General features: G+C 46.6%; 1 protein-coding gene across 1 annotated transcript; it reads right to left on the bottom strand.

Annotated features, from left to right (window-relative positions):
* Positions 1-8,549: 8,549 nt before the first annotated feature.
* LOC308169328 (CAAX prenyl protease 2-like) lies at positions 8,550-17,957 on the bottom strand (the record flags this gene model as incomplete). The annotated part of the gene is made up of 8 exons (XM_080544013.1): positions 8,550-8,776; positions 10,770-10,832; positions 10,973-11,044; positions 12,427-12,594; positions 12,940-13,018; positions 13,529-13,612; positions 15,594-15,696; positions 17,782-17,957. The coding sequence occupies 8 exons, from the start codon at positions 17,955-17,957 to the stop codon at positions 8,550-8,552; spliced, it is 972 nt and encodes a 323-aa protein (XP_080400139.1).
* Positions 17,958-22,665: the final 4,708 nt, after the last annotated feature.

Here is a 22,665-nt window from a genome sequence, read left to right on the forward strand (position 1 = left end):
CATTATCATCATCATTAACACAGGGTTAACGACCGTGTTTAAATGGAATAGGTCGATTCGTAACGTGACAATTCCCAGATGACTTTAATTCGAAGTAAAAATGCCAAGCTGTTAAACAAATCGTCGGATCTTCTTCATCATAAACATGTACGCCGCGGCGCTGTGTTTCGACGTCATCACGCGGCGTCGCGAGCGCTCACCTTCCTATGGCTGTGTTCGGACATGAGACATTCGCTATAGAAATCTAGGAATATAATATAATAATCATAACTTTATTTATATAGTGTTTTTCAGTTAGCAGTTACAAAGTGCTTCACATAAAAGAAGAAGAAAAATAAAGCTGGGAAATCAGAAAATATAATAGGGACATTTTTGATTTGATTTATTGACAAAAAGATACAAATACATAGGCCAAGCAAGGATCCTACTTGTAATTGTCAGGGGGCCGTACCAACAGCCACTCCCATACTAAGAATAAAATGGTTAAAAGAGTACCAAAAATGCAGGAAATGGGTGGAACAACAAAGCACTGAAGCAATAAAGTTGGACCACTCCAAATCACTGCATACATGTGAAGAAAATCAGGTTAAAGCAAAAATATGTTGTTGTTTTTTTATTTATTTAAAAGAAGACAGATTTGGCCAGCCTAATCCCGTCTGTCAGGCCGTTCCAAAGCCCAGGCCTGGTCACCTGTTGTGTTTAGCCTCGACTGGAGCGACTGGAGCAGTCAACACAGCTTTGCCTGGAGATCTCAGGCTCCACGTTGTCTCACAATAACTGCTGAGAAGTCTGAGACCTATTGACCCCACCAGAGCTGGGTATATTCTCTGGTGATGCTCCTATATTGCAACCATCTTCAGTTGTTGCCCAATATCCACAGGATATCACAGCATCAGTGAAATATGGTAGCGAGGGGGGGGGGGGTTATGGCTTGAGCATGTAGTATGGCTTCCACTGAAACTGGCTCACTTTGTCTTCATTGACGACAGCAGAATTCTGAAGTGTACAGAGACATCTTGTCAGCCAGAGTACAAGCAAATGCCTCCAAACTCATTGGATGGTACTTCATCATAAAGTACGGACAATTACCCAAAACATACTGCAATAGCAACTAGGGAATTTTTCAGGGCCAAAAAGTGGAAAGTTGTTGACTGGCCATGTCAATCTCCTGATTTAAATCATAATGAACATGCATTTAATTTGCTGAAGAGGAGATTTATGGCAAAACATCCTCAAAACAAACAACAACTGAAGATGGCTGCAGTCCAGGCTGGATCACCAGAGAAGACACCCAGTGTCTGCTAGAGTCATTGGTCGCAGACTTCAGGCAGTTATTGCATGCAAAGAATTGTCGACCAAATATGAAATGAGTGCTTAATTTGGACATTTGATAAATCTGTCCCATAATTTTTGGTGGCCTAAAATGAAGGGACTATGTCTAAAAAGTGTTGTAATTTTGTATGTACCATCAAATAAAATCTGAATCTCTACTTTGACTTCACAGTAATTTTTTGAGTAATGTTTTGGGGTAGAGCCAAAAGAAGAAAAACTGCTTTACTGTCCCATATCATGACTGCTCTTTGTGGACTTCAGCTCTGCCTTCAACACCATCCTTCCAGACAGGCTAGTGACCAAACTACTAGACCTGGGACTATCACACTCTATATGTGCATGGATCAAGGACTTCCTGTCCGACCGCCCCCAGAGGGTGCGGGTGGGCTCCCACACCCCCACAGCCCTCAGACTCAGCACTGGGTCCCCCCAGGGCTGCGTGCTAAGCCCCATCCTCTACAACCTCTACACCTACGACTTCACCCCCGTCCACCCCAGCAACTCCATCGTAAAGTTTGCAGACGACACCACCGTGGTGGGCTGCATCTCGGGGGGGGGACGAGGCGGCGTACAGGGATGAGGTAGAGCAGCTGAGCAAGCTGTGCAAGGTTAACAACCTGCTGCTGAACCAGTCAAAGATCCAGGAAATCATCGTGGACTTCAGGAGGAAAAAATCTGAGGTCCAGCCCCTGCTCATCGACGGAGAGAGCGTGGAGAGAGTCTCAACCCTCCGATTCCTGGGGGTGCACATACAGGATGACCTGTCCTGGAAGAACAACACAACAGCCACCATCAAGAAGGCACAACAGCGGCTCTACTTCCTGAGAGTCCTCAGGAAGGAACACAACAAGCAGGAGATACTGGTGGCCTTCTACCGCGGCGCAGTGGAGAGCATCCTCACCTACGGCATCTGCAACTGGTTCTCCAGCTGCACAACCGCGGAGAGAAATGCGCTACAGAGAGTCGTGAGAACAGCCCAGAAGATCACCGGCGCCCCCCTCCCCTCTCTGGAAGAGCTGTACAACACACGCTGCCTCAGGAAGGCCTCCAAGATCTCCAGAGACCCAACCCACCCTGGGTACGAACACTTTGCCCGGCTGCCCTCGAAAAGGCGGTACAGGACCATGGCCGCAAGGACAAACAGACTGAAGCTCAGCTTCTACCCCAGGGCCATCCAGGCCCTGAACACAGCAAAGACCTAGGTTCTGGGTCCTGGACAGTCTGGACGGATTGATGGCAGCTGCTGGATTGAAAAAATCAGGTGTAGTGCTGAGGCACAAATGTGTACATTTCAAGCCTGCAAACTGCGACACTTTAAATGAATGTGCAATAACACTATGTGCAATATGACAACCCTAGTCGTCTTATCTGTACAGTATAGTATAGTGGATAGTGTACATAGCCTTTATTTATGTAAACCAGCTCCTTTCCCTTCTTGTTTTTTTAGTTTTTTTTTCTTTCCTAGCACCAGGGGAGCCACCCCTCCCAAATGTCGTTGTTTGGTACCTGTACTATAGCAATGACAATAATAAAGACCATTCATTCATTCATAAGGTCTGTACCTATGATATCTATGGTCTGTACCTATGATGTCTATGGTCTGTACGTATGATGTCATAAGGTCTGTACCTATGATGTCATAAGGTCTGTACCTATGATGTCTATGGTCTGTACCTATGATGTCTATGGTCTGTACATATGATGTCTATGGTCTGTACCTATGATGTCATATGGTCTGTACCTATGATGTCATAAGGTCTATACCTATGATGTCTATGGTCTGTACCTATGATGTCATAAGGACTGTACCTACGATGTCATAAGGACTGTACCTATGAAGTTTGGCTCATTTCCAGTTCATTCCAGAATATCGTGTGTGTGGAAGGAATCACAATTCAACAAATATTCAAAAGAAGAATTGTGTACACAGTAAACATATCAATAGCTTGGGACTCTCTGTTTGGCACAGTCAATCATAGGTGATTTTACAGAATTCAATACAGCATAAAGACATTTACCGACACGAAAACATCACAAAACAGTAGAGACAAGTTATAAAATGAGGTCATTTATTTACAAATTGCTGAGATTTTGCATTGTGGTTCTAAAGATCCCATAAAAGATTGTCATTAAACACTGTTCAGTTGGTACTGGAAGTCTCCAAAAACTGCATTGCACACACTGTGGCCTAAACCAACAACATAAAAAGTACATGCACATATCAGTACATTCAGTCCATGTCACCAAAATAGATTTGATTACAAAATATAGTCTTCAATATAAACATCTGAATTGTATGTTGTTGTTGTTTTTACAACCAGGTCAGTTAAGTCAGTACATATTTAACTAGTCCTGAAAAAACACACTTTTAAATACTATATCATTCTTCAGTGGTGTTGTTTCACTAAAATAGCAGAGCTAACATTTCAATTTTCAAAAATATATTTGTTTCTCTACTGCTATGTTTTTTTTTCTCTTTACATATAGTGTGAATGCACCTACTCGAGAGCACTATGATGTGATTGTTTGGCTCGGACATTTTGGAGAATTAAAACGAAATAGTGTTTCATCATATATTCAGCAGGAAAGGAGAGTTCACCCCCAGTGCCTTGTGAATGTCCTCACGTCCAAGGGTTTCAAGTCAATGACAGGAAAACAACAGCATAAGAACAGTCGTGTGACATCGAAAATGAACCTGTGACTATGACTTCAGACAACAGGAGTACTTTGACGATCTGAAAGAGAAGCTCTGTTCCGTCTAGATCCCGGGGGGGGCCATGAGGTGGCAGAATGACAGAGGCGAACGGCAGATGAATCTGATTGTATTGATTTAGAATTTCCTGTCTCGATGTGCTTTGTTTGACCCTTCCTAACACAGATAACACAGATTCCCCCAGAGCCTTGTCATTGAGATGCGGGTATATATCTCAACAACAAAGGCAGATCTATCAGCTACCTGACAGCCAAGTCTTAGCAGGGGAAAGAAGCTGGCATCTCTTGTTCTACTGACTAGCTGTTTTTAGGACTCACAAAACGCATGAAGGAAGGGAAGATTCCAACCGATTTTAGTTCCTATGCATGTGAGCACGAGACAGCATGAGAAGATCAGTTTTACTGGAAAGGGAGGCTCTCGGCTAAGTCTGTCTAAAACAGCTCAAAGAGAATATTCGAGGAGATACCGCTATTGTGTTATACAGGGTCATGTGTTGGGTCTCGACATCAATCTGTTCTGTTGGGAGGAGACATAATCAAGGTAGAAACTGAGTAAAAAAAACTAACACACAGGCGTTGCTTAGCCCCTGAGCTAGTTTTTTTTCCACAGCACTAAACCTGGACACGGTCCTCTGGCGCCACCTGTCGTAAATCTAAGGTAGCTACAGGCTACTTGTTTTACAAAAAAATTTCATTCGATGTCATTAATAAAGCTTCAAACCCCATCTAAGATCTATTAAAAAAAAACTATCTGTTGAAAAATGAATGGCTTAACTGTTCTTATGATGTCAAAATATTCAAAGCACCGTGGCATTATAGACTTCTCCTCTATACAACAACAACTAGGGATGCTCCGATCTGGATTTTTGGGGCCGATACCGATCACCGATTTTCTTCCTCAAGATCAACCGATACCGATACCGATACCGATTGTTTTAAAAATACATAACTGTAGGCTTACTGACTGGATAGCCTACATATGTTTTGCTTTTTAGACAAACGTTTTGATCCATTAGGCACCAAGCAAACGCAGACCCATTTTTATGGCATAGTAAAGGTCTGGCCTATCACCCAGTTAGGGCCTGAAGCCCAAGTCAGTCGATATGGCTGTATAAAAGACATCATAAACGTGGCCTTCATGGTTTACATACTGTTACGTCCTCCTATGTTTTCTGTTCAGTTATCTGTCTTCCCCAGGAAAGGGAAAAAAAAAAAAAAAAAAAAAACGGTTTTTGCGATCGGCCATTTTTGCCGATCACCGATCGAGTCATTTGGAGTGAAATCGGCCGATTTAAATCGGTGGCCGATAAATCGGAGCATCCCTAACAACAACAACAACGAGCATCTTTTCAGTTCAGATCAGAGTAATTCCCTAATTTGGTCCTTTTCCATCAACCAAGTTATTGCTGGAGATCCTTCAAAAGAATATGCATACACAGCTTATACAGTACACTTGCTGATAGCCCCACTTCCTGTGGTAGAAAGTGTAGAGTCTTGTGGTGGATACTAAAGCCCCTCAGCTACTTCAGGCCTTTTCAGTTGTGCAACTGCCTCTGCTGTTGCAACCTCCACAACGGTACCTAATCAAACAGTAAAGTCTCTTTCCAAACCGTCCAGTGACTCCATCTACCTTGAAAACGCATTCAAATACATTCAGTGAGAATCAATCTGCTGGTTTCTTTTATCGATTCGAATAGAAATAAGTACAAGGGTCTGCAAAACGAAGGAAAGATCCATCGCTATCCCCCCGGAAAATTATAACTCAGCCCCGAATTAGAGCAGGATGATGACATGGAGATGCTTCAAACAATACAACATCCCCCCTAAACTGTCCTTTGCCTATTAGTGCAACAGACTACAAGTCAAATAAATAGCATGCCAGTCACAAACACAGCGTAACATCTGGTCCGGTGAGTGGGTGGGGTGGGTGACATCCTGAATGAACTCAGTGATAAGAGAGCGTACGATACATAGTATCGTCTTTTTGAGGCGTAGCTTGACGTGAGAGCGAGGTCGCCCGTCGACTTTCCTGACATCTTGTATTGCAACATGTAGCAGCATGCAAAGTAGTGGTAAGAGCGTCCGAACCTACGTACTACGACAACCTGAGTGTTAGGGGGTTCACGTCCCTTGAGGACACTGTCGTCGTACCCTACCTTAAGGTACTGCCCCCCTCCCCCCCCACAAATGGCTCAAATAAACAGGCAGTGAAAGCGAAAAGAAAATGTGTCTCAAATGACACCCTGTGTCCCGCTACGTCTGACTAGAGCCACCGACAGCTTTGGCCTAATACAGTGTGGCTTCCAGACGAAGCCACGAGCGAACGAGCGTCGGTAATGACACGTTAGTAATTCTAGGCTGCTATCTGCATCGACTTGCAATGGATACTTTGGAATGAGAATGAGAGCGAGAGAGACGATTGAATTCAGGGTAAGAACGTACCCTTTGTGATATTGCCAACAATTTGGGCATTGTAGGCGTGAAAGCGAGCCTTCCAGGCCAATTCTGAGAATCGTGGCCAATTGTCAGAGGTAAATGCAAATACAGTGTAACAAGTCCAACCTTTAGAACAGTAACAATCCCATTCACACCCACCCAGCCACCCACCCACCCCCACAAAAGGCCCACTACAGCTTAGAAACATGCAGATGTGTATAAATAACCAACATATTATTTTCTACAGAAACACCTCTATGAAAACACTGACTTATTTCACCAGAATGAGTTCACTACAAAAGTGCACCTCGCTTCTCTTGGCCAGATAGTGTCAGTCCCCTGTTGAGCCTAACACTAAAGCCCAGTTTATGCTTCTGCGTAAAATCGACGGCGTAGGCGACGGCGTAGGCTACGGCGTAGCTTGCGTAGCCTTGCGTAGGCTACGGCGTAGATTGACGCGCACCTCTCCAAAAATGTAAGTACGCGGCAGTGCCTACGCAACCGTAAGCTCTGTGATTGGTCCGCTTGGTAGCACATGATTACGACATGAGACTCTCTCGTTGGCCAAAATGCGGAAGCCATGACAGAAATGTCATTTACTTTTTCTGTAATTACTTATTAATAAAGATTTGAAAAATTATGATAACCATCGTATTATCTTAGTTTAATGTCATTTCAATGCATCATAGAACTTTTATTTACAACAAGCATAACAACAAAAAGATCGCTATTATGCCGCTTTGAGTACACCGTTCCAACGGAGCGCCCTATGGAAGCGTCAGGCACAGCCTTCCTATAAGGAGCGCGATTCACATTTACGAGATGTACAATCCTGTTTATTTAGAAATAAATGATTAGTTACAGGGAGCCCCATGGCTGTTCGTTGGGTTTAAATTATATTTATGATAGACATATTTAATGTTAAGTTATCTATAAGAACTGTGATTGGTCCGCTTGGTAGCGTCACATTCCGACTCTCTCGTAAATGCGGAAGTCATGACAGAAATGTCATTTACCTTTTCTGTAATTACTTATTAATAAAGATTTGAAAAATTATGATAACCATCGTATTATCTTAGTTTAATGTCATTTCAATGCATCATAGAACTTTTATTTACAACAAGCATAACAACAAAAAGATCGCTATTATGCCGCTTTGAGTACACCGTTTCAACGGAGCGCCCTATGGAAGCGTCAGGCACAGCCTTCCTATAAGGAGCGCGATTCACATTTACGAGATGTACAATCCTGTTTATTTAGAAATAAATGATTAGTTACAGGGAGCCCCATGGCTGTTCGTTGGGTTTAAATTATATTTATGATTAAAGACATATTTAATGTTAAGTTATCTATAAGAACTGTGATTGGTCCGCTTGGTAGCGTCACATTCCGACTCTCTCGTAAATGCGGAAGTCATGACAGAAATGTCATTTACCTTTTCTGTAATTACTTATTAATAAAGATTTGAAAATGTATGATAACCATCTTATTATCTTAGTTTACTGTCATTTCAATGCATTATAGACATTTTCTTTACAACAAGCATAACAAAAATACGTTTTTTCATCGCTATTATGCCGCTATGAGTACACCGACCAACGCGACGCGGTCCGCGGACCAACGTAGAACTATAAACTTGGAGAGCCCTCGCGTAGGCTACGGCGTAAATTCGACGCAGGAGTATAAATCAGGCTTAAGACCACGCTATTGACTGACCGAAGGCAGACCTGACCTGAACATAGGGTATGGCTATCTGATACATTTGCTACTGCCCCATAGGAGCAGTCAAGACAACCATTAGCATTGATACATGACCTGATATACCCTCCTTACATTTCCCACGTCCCCACAGAGCGAGCCCACGTGGGGCCCGAGAGGGAGAGAAGTCCTCGGTAGCTTGGCCCACTCCCTCCTTTTTGGCTGGTGGTTCGAGAGGGTGGTGGTATGTATATATATATATATATATATATATATATATATATATATATATATATATACGGAACGGTCCACTGCGTACAGAGGGGGGGGGTGGGTGGGTGGGTAGGTAGGATCCCCATAAGACGTGCAAATCAGAAGCAGAGAGAGCTAGGCGAGGTGGCCAGGGTGCAGACGGGCGTGGGGAGGCCGTAGAAGAGGGGGTTGGTCAGGGGGAAGAGGAGCAGGAAGAAGAGCAGCACCCCCAGCAGGTAGCAGAAGAGGACGGTGAGGTGGTGGGGGTGCTCCAGGGCCGTGCCCAGGGCGGGGAAGCCCATGTAGTTGCAGAAGGAGTGGCACAGCACCGGCCCCACCAGGTGACCTGAGGGCAGACAAGTAAGAGGTTGTTATCGACGGGCAGGGGTAGACATGACAGGTTGCGGACACATTCAAGTCCACCTCTTATGGATCTACCCATCCAGAGGTTTTCATTGGTTTAACTTCATTTAGACTGAATGTTGAATGAAGACCCCACGGAGCTAAAATACAGATATAGGGCTCCAATTTGGTTCCGCTAAAGAGTGCTCCGCTAAACACTCACACTCAGGGTGGTTTTCAGACCCGCGCTAGCAGAGTTGCAAGCGTCATCTGAGGTTTGAGCGCTCTTTCCTATTTTCCAAAGTGAGTGAAGTCACCTCTGCGCTCCACCCGTGCCTGGCTCGCAGAGAGGGGTGTGTCATCTTCTCAAAATATGCTAATACGATATTCGCACCTCACGCGTCGATTTTCCTAAATACATAAGCACACACACCCCTGGACAAGTTGCACCAGGGGAGGATGTTAACCTGTTAAAGATCCTGTATACTTAAACTAAAACACCTACCCAAGGTATACCCAAAGTAAATAGTTCTACTGAAACTGTGAACTGAAACTGAAAAGGATACGTGGCAGATGATGCATGTTTGACGCATCATTTGAAATCCAGTCCAGCAATCCGTGGGAGGTTTTTGATGGAAAAAAAGTAGCTTGGCCTAAATATTTCACTGGATTGTCTCAGACCTTTGGCAATGTAAACAGACCGTTGTTATCGATCGGTGGTCGATCGGTGAACGTTATCGATCGGTGGTCACCTATGAGGCTTCTCTATGAGTTTTATCAAATTTGTCAGGGTACTTTGTTTGTTGGTGGTCTGACAGTGACGTCGATTGTGCCTGCTGTTGTGATTGTATCTTGAGATGGATTATTTGGCTCGAAGCACAAGAGTCATAGCTTTGAGATGATGTAACGCATGAATACCTACGTAAACATAGGAAGCGTGTTCAGGGCAAGACAATTTGCATGAGCGCAATAGCGCTAGTGCTTAACAGGCCATGGATCATACAGGGGGGAAAATTGCATTTTTGTTGCTTTATCACCAGACAAAGACGCTTACACAGAAAACTGAATGTACAGGACCCATTACAGTTGTGTAGATGCTAGGTGCTTTAGATGCTACTGATGAGTTCTTGCAGCATTTGATAGCCATTTTGCCATGTAGGCGTTATGTTTTATAGCCATCTTTGATGCAGTAGAATTAGCTTTTGGTTTTGAGAAGGAGGACAATGGACAATGCCTATATTCATACTAAGTTTACTGCCCTGCCTATATTGGTACTAACAGGGGTGCAAACAGGTGATGGCCCAAAAAGGTGACACATTTTTTTGTGGCTAACCTTAGGGGGGGGGGGGGGGGATAGCGCTAGCACTAATGGTGTTAAATAGATATCGCTAGCACTAACGGTGGTCTAACAATGATGCGTGTGTAAGTAGCAGCAGCCCTGACCTCAACACCTGCAGAATTACTTCTAAAACAGTTTACCGTGACTGTGTTCTCTATGCTGTCTGGAACTGTACCTAGCTCCCTGAAGCTAAACATTATTTCAACTGCAGCAGAGTTTAGCAGACAGGGAGATTAGCTAGCTTGTGCATCATTTGACATGGATGAGACTTAGACCCCCCCCCCCCCCCCCCACCACACCCAAAACATTTTTTTTTTTGCAGATCTACACAATTCACATGGATGACCTATTTTGAGATAAAAACGGCTAATTTAGCAGAAAAGTGACACGTTTGCACCCCTGACTAAGTTTACTGCCCTGCCTATATTGGCACTAAGTTTATGTTGGTCGGGGCAGACACACTCTGCAGTGACAACAAAATACCAGAACGGTCTTTGAACGTGATTTTAGTGTTGCGCGGCGCTCTTTAGCAAAGGCACATTGGATCCCATAGTGTGTAGAGTTGACAGCATGCTGTCGATGCTAGCATAGAGACAAGGCGATTGCACTTGGGTAGCTCGGAGCTCCACGTTGGTGTCTGACGGGGCGAGGCGCTCACCTGTTCTGATGAAGATGAAGGCGGTGTACGCCCCGAAGACGGCTGTGTAGGAGAACTGGAACGCTGCAACGCAAACACATACGACATTAGTCATCGTTACTTGATGCCATAGCTCCTAATGTTCCATGGTGAGGAGACACAAGAAGGTTATTAAGTCATTGATGCCAGGGGTACAGTGGTTTTAGTTCACCGTGGACATTTACCTGCAGAGAGGAAGATCCCAGACACAGTGCCCTGTCTGAAACGCAGCAGCTCGATCACATGATGAAAGTGGGCTGTGAAGACACACGACAACAGTTGGTAAAGTCACCCACGTACCGTCAGTCAACACAACATGTCATGTTAAGGGATGGTTCTCATGACCCTCAGTTGAAAATGTGTATCCGCTAGAGGGGTGACCTAGTCAGGGCTTGACATTAAGCTTTTTCAGGTACGTGCCCTTCGGACAAGTGAACTTATCTTTTACTTGGCCGAGAGCTCAAGTTACTTGTCCAAATATGACGGGGTGTGTGTGTGTGTGTGTGTGTGTGTGTGTCTGTCTGTCTACTAACACACTACAACCCAGTAATACATTACATTAAATTCCACCGACACATTGTTTGACATGGCAGCATACATTGACAAGGCAGCTACATTGACAAGGCAGCATACATTGACATGGCAGCATACATTGACAAGGCAGCATACATTGACAAGGCAGCATACATTGACAAGGCAGCATATATTGACATGGCAGCATACATTGACAAGGCAGCTACATTGACAAGGCAGCATACATTGACACGGCAGCTACTTTGACAAAGCAGCTACATTGACAAGGCAGCTACATTGACAAGGCAGCTACATTGACAAGGCAGCATACATTGACAAGGCAGCATACATTGACAAGGCAGCATACATTGACAAGGCAGCATACATTGACAAGGCAGCTACATTGACATGGCAGCTACATTGACATGGCATTGGCAGCATATATTGACATGGCAGCATACATTGACACGGCAGCATACATTGACACGGCAGCATACATTGACACGGCAGCATACATTGACAAGGCAGCATACATTGACAAGGCAGCATACATTGACAAGGCAGCATACATTGACAAGGCAGCATACATTGACAAGGCAGCTACATTGACAAGGCAGCATACATTGACAAGGCAGCTACAAGGCAGCATACATTGACATGGCAGCTACAAGGCAGAATACATTGACATGGCAGCATACATTGACAAGGCAGCATACATTGACAAGGCAGCATACATTGACAAGGCAGCATACATTGACACGGCAGCATAAATTGACATGGCAGCATACATTGACATGGCAGCATACATTGACAAGGCAGCATACATTGACAAGGCAGCAGACATTGACATGGCAGTATAAACTGACATGGCAGCATACATTGACAAGGCAGCATACATTGACAAGGCGGTATACATTGGCAGAACACCGGCAATGGTGCTGGTGTTTCTTCCGATAGGGTATTTATTTCAGCACTCTGGAAAACATGTATACGAGTATTCGAACAGTAAAAAACATTTCAAACGCCCGTCCGTCGTATCCAGAGGTATAAATCGACACACAGATCCTCCTCAGCAGCAATAACACCCCACACACCCCCCATCCGACGGGCAGCGCGGTCGACTCACCCACTCCGAAGAAGAGCGGGCAGGTGAAGATGGCGGTGGAGGGGCTGGCGCAGGGCACCAGCATGGGCAGCATGCAGGCGCGGAACACCAGCTCCTCCGTCAGGGGGGCCACCACCTGGTTCCTCAGCCAGCGCATGTCGCTCACACACAGAGCCCAGAACCACGGGTCTGACAAGGGGACACACGGAGAGAGGGAGAGAGCGTCAGAGAGATGTCTGTATGATCACACCACACAATGAATAGGCACGTGTACTATTGACACTTTTTTTTTAAATATTGAACTACGTCTTAGTGCCTTATTGTCTGCAAATTTGTCTGGATACTGGTAATTGTATCCTGTCTTTAGTTGTCACTTTTTTTTATCTGGAATGATGCCTATTGTCTTATTGTCTTTGTGCTGCGATGTCAGGAACCGAAGCCTAAAGGATTTTACTCTCTTACACTTGTGTAATGTGACGTAACACTAAAAGTAGGAAGTTGAAACTAGGCAGGCCCACGTCTCTGCTCCCTCACCAAAGGCCACGCGTATGCCGTCCATGAAGCCCCAGGGACAGTCCATAGCCAGCTGGATGAGAGGGCCGAGGAACAGCACCTGAATGAATGAATGAATGAATGGTCGTTATTGTCATTAATACAGTACAGGTACCATACAACGAAATTTAGGAGGGGGGGCTCCCCTGGTGCTTGGAAAAAAGACTAAAAAACAAGAGGTCCACGGGTAAAATAAAAAAGGGAAAAGAGCTGGTTTACATAAATAAAGGCTATGTACACTATCTACTATACTATACAATAAAACACTGTGCTGTACTCTATGCTATGCTATAAATATCCTAACTTTTCCTGTATCTGAACCTTATGTACACAAGGGTTGTCATATTGCACTGACAAGAGGAGCGCACGAGATAGAACACCACTCAACCTTTGTTGTTATTATGTTGTCTTATAATACTAGAACAGTCTCAGTGCCTATGACTCAAAAATATGTTGACACCAGCATTTTAGCATTTAGATCTCCTCAAATCCCTGAAAACATAACGACTCATGGCAACGAAGCTACAGCTCAAAATGTCATTTAAAAATACATCAAAGTCAAGTCTGTTACCATGGTGAGCAGCAGAGGCAGCAGGATGGCGGGGATCAGGCCCTCCAGGCGGATGCCCATCAGAGGCAGCAGCGAGGGGCCGGGCTGCCAATCAGAGGACAGGAGAGAGAGTCAACCCTGTTACCATCAACTGTCCAATCAGAGCACAGGAGAGAGAGTCAACCCTGTTACCATCAACTGTCCAATCAGAGGACAGGAGAGAGAGTCAACCCTGTTACCATCAACTGTCCAATCAGAGGACAGGAGAGAGAGTCAACCCTGTTACCATCAACTGTCCAATCAGAGGACAGGAGAGAGAGTCAACCCTGTTACCATCAACTGTCCAATCAGAGGACAGGAGAGAGAGTCAATCCTGTTACCATCAACTGTCCAATCAGAGGACAGGAGAGAGAGTTAACCCCCTAAAGACATAAACTGGGCATTAATATTGGAATGCATCAAGACTAGACAATACATTAGACCATCGTTTCTCAACGGGGGCGTTCAGACAACATCGGGGGGCCCTAAAACAAATATTTTTTAAAGGGGGGCGTTGAGGTGTTCTTGGGGGGCGTTCACGCATAAAGTATTTTTCTCATGAAAAACAGCTGTCAGCAGTGTTATTACGGGTACGTTCGTAAATGCACAAACGTTCAGTTCGCTCGGACAAACCGTCTTTTCAGTCAGAGCACCCATCTCTGAGCGCTCCGAACTTGGCCGGGCTCTGTGACGCAGACACATGTAGCGCAGCGCCCCAAAAAAATAAAAGTGAGTGTCATCAAGAAGATGGAGAAGCTAAAAACTCAGCTAGCAAAGGCAGAGCTTTTGATAGTTTCCAATGTGTCTGGGTAAGCTGCATTGTAGAAGAATCTTGACAGTTCATGTACAGTGCAGAAATTGCAATACTGTGCTAGGCTACGATAGAAAGAACCCCGGTTCATCCCATCTGTAACGTCATGTTGACTATGGATGCACCATAGCTAATGCTAGCACAAGCCAACTTTCAATGCCCAACTTCTATGAGTGTTTTCCTTGTAGGCTATGCTTGAGTGACATATGTTTCAGTTTGTGGGCTCATTGTAATTGTTGGCTATAAGCGAAACATTTCTTATTTTAGTTGTGATACTCAGTCCATGTCCCCGCCAGTGACGTGCCAAATACTCACTCCCGGCGTATACACACTACCCTCTGCGCTTATGCGTTTCGCTTCCTTTCAATACAGCTTATTTAATTTAGTTAAAATGAGTGCTAATGCCTAATACCATACCACCATACCAGAACATCACAGCAGGAACAACAAGCGATCTCAAAAAAGCGATCGTATTGTAACCAGTCCGGAAAGCTCTCTGTCGCTTACCAATAATCGAACCTAGAGAAATCAGCTACGAATGTCCCCTCCCCTCGCAGGTTCATTACAGTATATTACATAAATGTATTAATGTTAAGTGTTGTTGTGGATGTTATCCCTAGTGCCATTCTGAGGTTAGCATTGCGATGTGTTCGTCTTAACGTTTACAAACGATCACTTTTTTTGTGATATGTTGCTCCTCTTGTGATGTCCTGGAAACGAACACATAAGCACTCCGAACAGCTGTCAGCGTCTTTTGTTGCTATAGGAAACCACTACTCTGCTTGCGATTGATCAGCTGTCAGCAGTGTTATTACGGGTACGTTCGTAAATGCACGAACGGTCAGTTTGCTCGGGCAAAACCGTGTTTTCAGTGTTCAATGTTAGTTGTAATGTACAGTTTTGTAGCCTACTGTTTGTTCTGCACCGGACATGTGTGAAATCACTGCTGTGTTATTGTTATTCTGTGATATAACACAGAATATTAGTCAACATTAATATTCAGGGAAGAAAATAAGCCTACTTTTTTTGATGGGGGGCAGTAAGAGACCTGGATAATGTACAGGGGGGCGCTGGCCCAAAAAAGGTTGAGAACCACTGCATTAGACTAACACTAAACAATTCATGAATTGTCTTGTCTAGGCCAGACCAGTGTTTTCTTGATGAGCTGTGCACAACGATCAGTTCTTCAGTGTAAGATAAGAGTTAGTGTTCTAACTCTTTAACGAGGTCACTCACCTTCACACCTGTGTATTCTTTCCATGCCCAGACGAAGACGGGCGACAGGGCCGACACGACCAGCACGCTGGTGAAGCGCCGCTTGATCACGGCCGGGTGGTCCCTAGAGGGTCAGCGCACACACACGTGACAGACACACAACACGTGTTCATTACTGACATTTCGGAAAACAAACCGAGAACCGGTGGTGGGACTGTCTGTCTGTCTGGTGGGACTGTCTGTCTGTCTGTCTGTCTGTCTGGTGGTGGGACTGTCTGTCTGTCTGTCTGTCTGTCTGGTGGGACTGTCTGTCTGGTGGGCAGGGGCGGAGCTAGAGTGTGGCACCCGCGATCTGATTGGCCCCCCTGTGTGCCCCCCCAATACCCATTGGGTGTTGAGTGCTGTCAATCAGTAAATACGTAGTGAAAGTTAAGACTCTCAAATTGAAGGAACAATTTGATTATTAGCAGAAGAAATATAATATCTGCAAAAGAATGATCACTTACCTCCCTTAAAATAAAATATGGAACATGGGATACAAGCCATTTTGAAAAAATGCGCCATGTGCCATAGCCATACCCACACAACGGTGACATCATCAGAAAGCCCAGGATGTGCTCTGTACAGGACAATAGGACTCAAATAGATTGCATAAATGATGCTTGACTTAGAGATCTCAGACACATGTCCCCCACAGAGGACAAAAAGGAATTGCTGGGTCTCTATATGCACCTTGCTTACAAGGTGAAAGAGTTAGGGTGTGTTCTCACTAGAACATTTGCTTCACTTGGAATCTGAGTTTAGGATAAAATTAGCTTTGCTCTGCGTCGTTTGGAGCTGTGAGAACGCACATTCGAAGTCACTCCCGGAGCAAACAGCCGACGGATGCTTACTTCGTTTACATAAAGGGCTGTGAGAACGCAAATCAATTATTTATGCAACAATGTTGCAAACTCATCCACTTGCTCTGGGTCATGATTCGGATTTTCATGTGAGAAGAGAACATGACATTAATGTAGCCAACAAAAAAACTATGAAGACATAGCCTAAATAATACACTGTGTAGCCTAACTGTTATGTAAGAAAAGTAACTGTTTCCACTTAGTAGTCTAGATGTTGTAGTCTAGATGTTGAAGAGAGAGGTGGGTGGCGGAATTCATTTTTGACCCCATAATGTTGCGGGGGTCGCTTTTGGCTGCCCCCCCTATTGAACTATAGTCCCCCCCTGTGTCCCCCGTCTGTCTGGTTGGACTGTCTGTCTGTCTGGTGGGACTGTCTGTCTGGTGACTGTCTGTCTGGTGACTGTCTGTCTGTCTGGTGACTGTCTGTCTGGTGGGACTGTCTGGTGGGACTGTCTGTCTGTTGGGACTGTCCGTCTGGTGGGACTGTCTGTCTGGTGACTGTCTGTCTGTCTGGTGGGACTGTCTGTCTGGTGGGACTGTCTGTCTGGTGACTGTCTGTCTGTCTGGTGACTGTCTGTCTGGTGGGACTGTCTGTCTGGTGACTGTCTGTCTGGTGACTGTCTGTCTGGTGGGACTGTCTGTCTGGTGACTGTCTGTCTGTCTGGTGACTGTCTGTCTGTCTGGTGACTGTCTGTCTGTCTGGTGGGACTGTCTGTCTGTCTGGTGGTGGGACTGTCTGTCTGTCTGGTGGCTGTCTGTCTGGTGACTGTCTGTCTGGTGACTGTCTGTCTGGTGACTGTCTGTCTGTCTGGTGACTGTCTGTCTGTCTGGTGGGACTGTCTGTCTGGTGACTGTCTGTCTGGTGACTGTCTGTCTGTCTGGTGGGACTGTCTGTCTGTCTGGTGGTGGGACTGTCTGTCTGTCTGGTGGCTGTCTGTCTGGTGACTGTCTGTCTGGTGACTGTCTGTCTGGTGGGACTGTCTGTCTGTCTGGTGGGACTGTCTGTCTGTCTGTCTGGTGACTGTCTGTCTGTCTGTCTGTCTGTCTGTCTGGTGGGACTGTCTGTCTGTCTGGTGGGACTGTCTGTCTGTCTGGTGCGATGTCAACAACATACATTCACCAGCAGTAATGTCGGTTGTCTTTAATGCCGGAAGCGACATCATCAGCTCTCTTGTTTAGTAGTAACATGGCCAGGCATTATACGTCGATAGCGCTTCCGTATTTAACCACGGGACCCTGCTACAGATTTACTAACAATCCCCCCCAACAAAATCTAACAACAAGACATAAGAAAATCAGAGCCTTACCTGGGCAGGTCACTCCTCCAGACGTACAGGCTGCCCACGTAGGAGCAGGCGAGCAGCAGGCAGCACAGCACGGACACCCAGCACAGCCCGGCAGGAGCCACGAACCCCGTCTGCTCTGACATGATGATCATCTGGTCTGACGACGTTAGATCGCCATCATCTACCCATCTATCCATGGCGAGAGGGCAGGGTGAAGGACCGTGTTTAAATGGAATCGGTCGATTCGTAACGTGACAATTCCTAGATGACTTTAATTCCAAGTAAAAATGCCAAGCTGTTAAAAAAATCGTCGGATCTTCTTCATCATAAACATGTACGCCGTGTTGGCGCTGTGTTTCCACGTCATTTACGCGGCGTCGAGCGCTCACCTTCCTGTGACACCTCATTGGTCGGCTTTATTATAGGCTGTGTTCGGAATGGCATACTAGCGTACTACTCATACTAGATGTGAGGTGGGTGTTGAGTGTGAAGTGCGTTCAGACCATAAGCAGAGAGGTTTATGTTATAATGGTGTAAAACAGACAAATAGCAGCATAGAGATTACAGATTTGGCCGTAGTATTTTAATTTTGACTCAATAAATGTTCTGCTACACAATCTATGAATGTCTCAAATAAGAGTGGAAAAGTATATATATATATATATCAGTGGAGGCTCCTCCATAGAGGTGGAGGAGGCCTGGCCTCCCCAATAATTTGAGAGAAGAGAGAGATTTTAAAAAGCAATACTTTTATTTATTTATTTAACAAAAAACATATTTTAATTTTTTTTATATTCATATTATTTCCGTTTTGTTCATAAATCTGAATTTTCACATGGCTAAAAGAAACCCAATATTGCAATTGTAAAAGCACCTACAGGCCAGAATCCCTATCCGTTTGTATTGAGGGAGGCCAGGCCTCCCCCAGGAAAGTGGTTTCTCATAGAAGTCAATGTAATGCAATTTTTTTCATGGCAATATGTGATTGGCCAAATCACTGAAAATGGGTGGGCAGAGGAGGCCTGGCCTCACCATGCATTGAGTCCAGGGCTGAAAGATTGACATGTAGTAGTATGTTGTGGTGAATGTTGTGAGCCTGAGCAGAAGGGACAATAGCTGCTGCAGGCGGACCAGAGATTCATGCCAATTGTTTTGTTTATTTGATGACCCATTGTGCAGGTAACTTATTACATATGTTGTTTGAGTTCTATGTGTTGGTGCATTTTGTAAGAGTCCACTCGTGGTGTTGCTAGCATTCGCGATCTAGGGCATGGCTAGTCAGTAACGTCATGTTGCATTCCACATGTAGTACCTTTTTCCGCCACACGCGTGTATGAGTGCTGTTCTGCAGGATAAATATTAGAAATGGATGAAGTATTGTTCTGAATTGTATGTTGTGTGTCTGATTGACATAGTGTTTGAGTGCTTTTGACATGTCATTGATTGTATGTAGTATGTTGTGGTGAATGTTGTGAGCCTGAGCAGAAGGGACAATAGCTGCTGCAGGCGGGCCAGAGATTCATGCCAATTGTTTTGTTTATTTGATGACCCATTGTGCAGGCAATAAAAGCTGCTTCATCCACCATCCTGAGAGTGTCCCAATCCCTTCAGTACCGCCAAACACCAATTAATAATTTTTAACAAAGACAGATAAGAAGAACAGGGAACATTCCATCGCGAGTGAAGCGAGCAAGCGGAAAACAATTTGGCCTCCTCAATTCTGGAAGTCACCAGCCTCCACTGATATATATATACTGATATATATATATATATGTATATATATATACACACAATTACACTCCCCCTGGCAGAGACAGGCTAGCTAACAAGGGCCCACCTACCACCGATAGCCGTACTAGCCCAGGCATGTGCTATTTTCACTCACACTTTGGCGCGAAAGCGAAGAGGTGCCGCTCCCCTTGCAACTACAGCTCGACGGGAAACGGCAAAGCCTGCGCTCTGTAGTGGCTATGAGTGTGGGCACAACAAATCAGCTACTATTCATCAGAGACACTCTCTCCGGGTGCAAATTCCTCTGTGACACCGGTGCTCAGAGGAGCGTCCTGCCTGCGACAGTGGATGACACCGCCAGGGGAGGTCATGGCCCACATTTAAAGTCCGCTAACGACACCCCCATCCGCACCTATGGCACGAAAGCTGTAGACCTATGTTTCGGGGGTCAGCGGTTTACATGGGACTTCGTCACGGCCGACATCTCTTTCCCCCTCCTCTGTGCAGATTTCCTATGTGCTCACGGACTGCTCGTGGACGTCAAGAACAACCACCTGGTGGACGCACTGACATTCTCCTCACTTGCATGTGTCCGCGGTGAGGCGACATACGGCGGGCTCTCCAGCTCACTCTCAGAGGGTGACAACTATCAGCACCTGCTCAGCGAGTTCCCCAGCTTGACACAGCCCACATTTTCCGCCACCACTACCAAGCATGGGGTGGAGCACCACATAGAGACCAAGGGCGCCCCCATCTACGCTAGGGCCCGGCGGCTCAACCCCGACAGGCTAACAGTCGCTAAGTCTGAGTTCGCCAACATGGAGCGCCTTGGTATCATCCGCCGCTCAGACAGCCCATGGGCCTCACCGCTACACATCGTGCCGAAACCAGACGGCGGATGGCGACCGTGTGGCGACTACCGCCGCCTCAACGACGCTACGACACCCGACCGCTACCCAGTCCCCCACATTCAGGACTTCTCTGCGCATCTGGCGGGTAAGCTGGTTTTCTCAAAGGGGGACCTAGTGCGTGGCTACCACCAAGTCCCCGTGCACCCTTCAGACATTCCCAAAACGGCGGTGATCACGGCGTTCGGGCTATTCGAATTCCTACGCATGCCGCTTGGACTTAAGAATGCAGCCCAGTCCTTTCAGCGGCTAATGGATTCGACGCTCAGAGACATGCCATTCCTTTTCGTCTATTTGGACGACATCCTCGTTGCCAGCTCCTCGGAGGAAGAGCACCTGGCACATCTCCGAGACCTCTTCACGAGGCTCAGCCAACATGGCCTGATCATTAACCCGGCGAAGTGTCTGTTCGGGTTACCCTCCATCCAATTCCTTGGGCATCTCATCAACAAAGATGGGGCCGCCCCCCTCCCATCGAAGGTGGAGGCCGTTTCCACGCACAGCTCGAGCACTCCGAGAGTTTCTCGGAATGGTGACTTTTTATCACCGGTTCATCCACCGTGCAGCCCACACCATGCACCCGCTGTACGAGGCTATGAGGGACAAATCCCCCAACCAGGCCATCGAATGGACGGCCGAGAGGGAAGCCGCCTTCATGGCCACCAAGACCGCCCTAAGCCAGGCCGCCATGTTGGCCCACCCGTTGGCCCACCCCTATTGCCATCACCACCGATGCGTCGGACTGGCAGCCGCTCGCCTTTTTCAGCCGTCAGTTGACGCCCAGAGAGCGCAAATACAGCGCGTTCGACAGGGAGCTCCTTGGCCTCTTTTTGGCAGTCCGCCACTTCCGGTTCCTGCTGGAAGGCCGTGAGTTCACGGCGTTCGTGGATCACAAACCCCTCACGTTCTCCATGTCCAAGGTGGCCGAGCCTTGGTCTGCCCGCCAGGAACGCCAGCTCTCGTACATATCTCAGTACACCACAGACATCCAACACATCGCTGGCAAGTCCAACGTGGTCGCGGACTGTCTCTCCAGAGCGGTCGTCGGGGCCGCTCAACTGGGTCTCGACTACCTCCGCATGAGTGCAGACCAGGCCTCCGATCACGGGGTCCAGACCCTCAAGAACGCGGACACAGGACTACGCTTGGAGGATGTCGCAGTCGGTGACTCAGGCGCAAAACTGCTGTGCGACTTCTCTACGGGCCAGCCGCGGCCGCTAGTCCCTGTGAACTGGCGCCGGCCCGTTTTTGAGGCTGTACACAACCTCTCCCACCCCGGCAGGAAACCGTCCGTGAAATTAGTTTCTGAGAAGTTCGTATGGCAGGGACTCAAGAAGGAGGTAAGGGGCTGGGTCGACACGTGCGTGGCCTGTCAACGCACCAAAGTACACCGCCATACCAGAGCCCCTTTTGAGCCCTTCACTGTTCCTGAGAGGAGGTTCGACCACGTCAACGTCGACCTTGTGGGACCACTGCCCGCCTCTCACGGCTTCACCTAACTTTTCACCATGGTGGACAGGACGACCAGCTGGCCCGAAGCCGTTCCCCTCTCCTCGACGGCGTCTTCCGACGTGGCCCGTGCGTTCGTCGGCACGTGGGTCGCGCGCTTTGGGACCCCGTCTGACCTGTCCTCTGACCGAACACCGCTGAGGTGTTCGCACCCGTCCCCACTTCACAGCACGGTACCCCTGCTTTCCGGGTCCCCACCGAGCTGCGCTCGTCAGACTTTGTCTTCATTCGCCACGACGCCCCATGCCCCACCCCCCGCCCCCGGTCGCGGTGCCTTCAGCTGCGCCGGCTGCCCCTGCCCCTGCCCCTGGGGGGGCTTGTGTGGTGGGTTAACATAATTCACCCACGGAACTATGGGTTGGGAGTATTGTTCCGCACGGAGAGTTAAGTGCGTGGTACCCAAGTTGTTACGTCAGTTATAGTTACTGCTTGAAGCATGTGGTTAAATAAACGTCTAGCTGTGACATTCGATACACCGCCTCCGACTCCCGTCTCTCGGCACTACAACAGTAATTCAAATGATTAAATGATGATTCTATAATGATGCAACGGAAAAATGCTAGCCTACAAATAAAGGTGATTGTTATTATGAATATTATTATTATTATTATTATTATTATTATTATTATTATTATCAGCAGGTAGGTGGAGCACAGCACGTCGTGTGCGCATCTGTAGGCGGGCTTTACGCACGAATCACAGAATCCTAAACCAACCGCAGAGACGCATTAGTGTGGGGGCGACGGTGGATCCGTGT

Source organism: Nansenia antarctica, assembly GCF_963989245.1.
Source record: "Nansenia antarctica genome assembly, chromosome: 13".
In the NCBI taxonomy this organism is placed as follows: Eukaryota; Metazoa; Chordata; class Actinopteri; order Argentiniformes; family Microstomatidae; genus Nansenia; species Nansenia antarctica.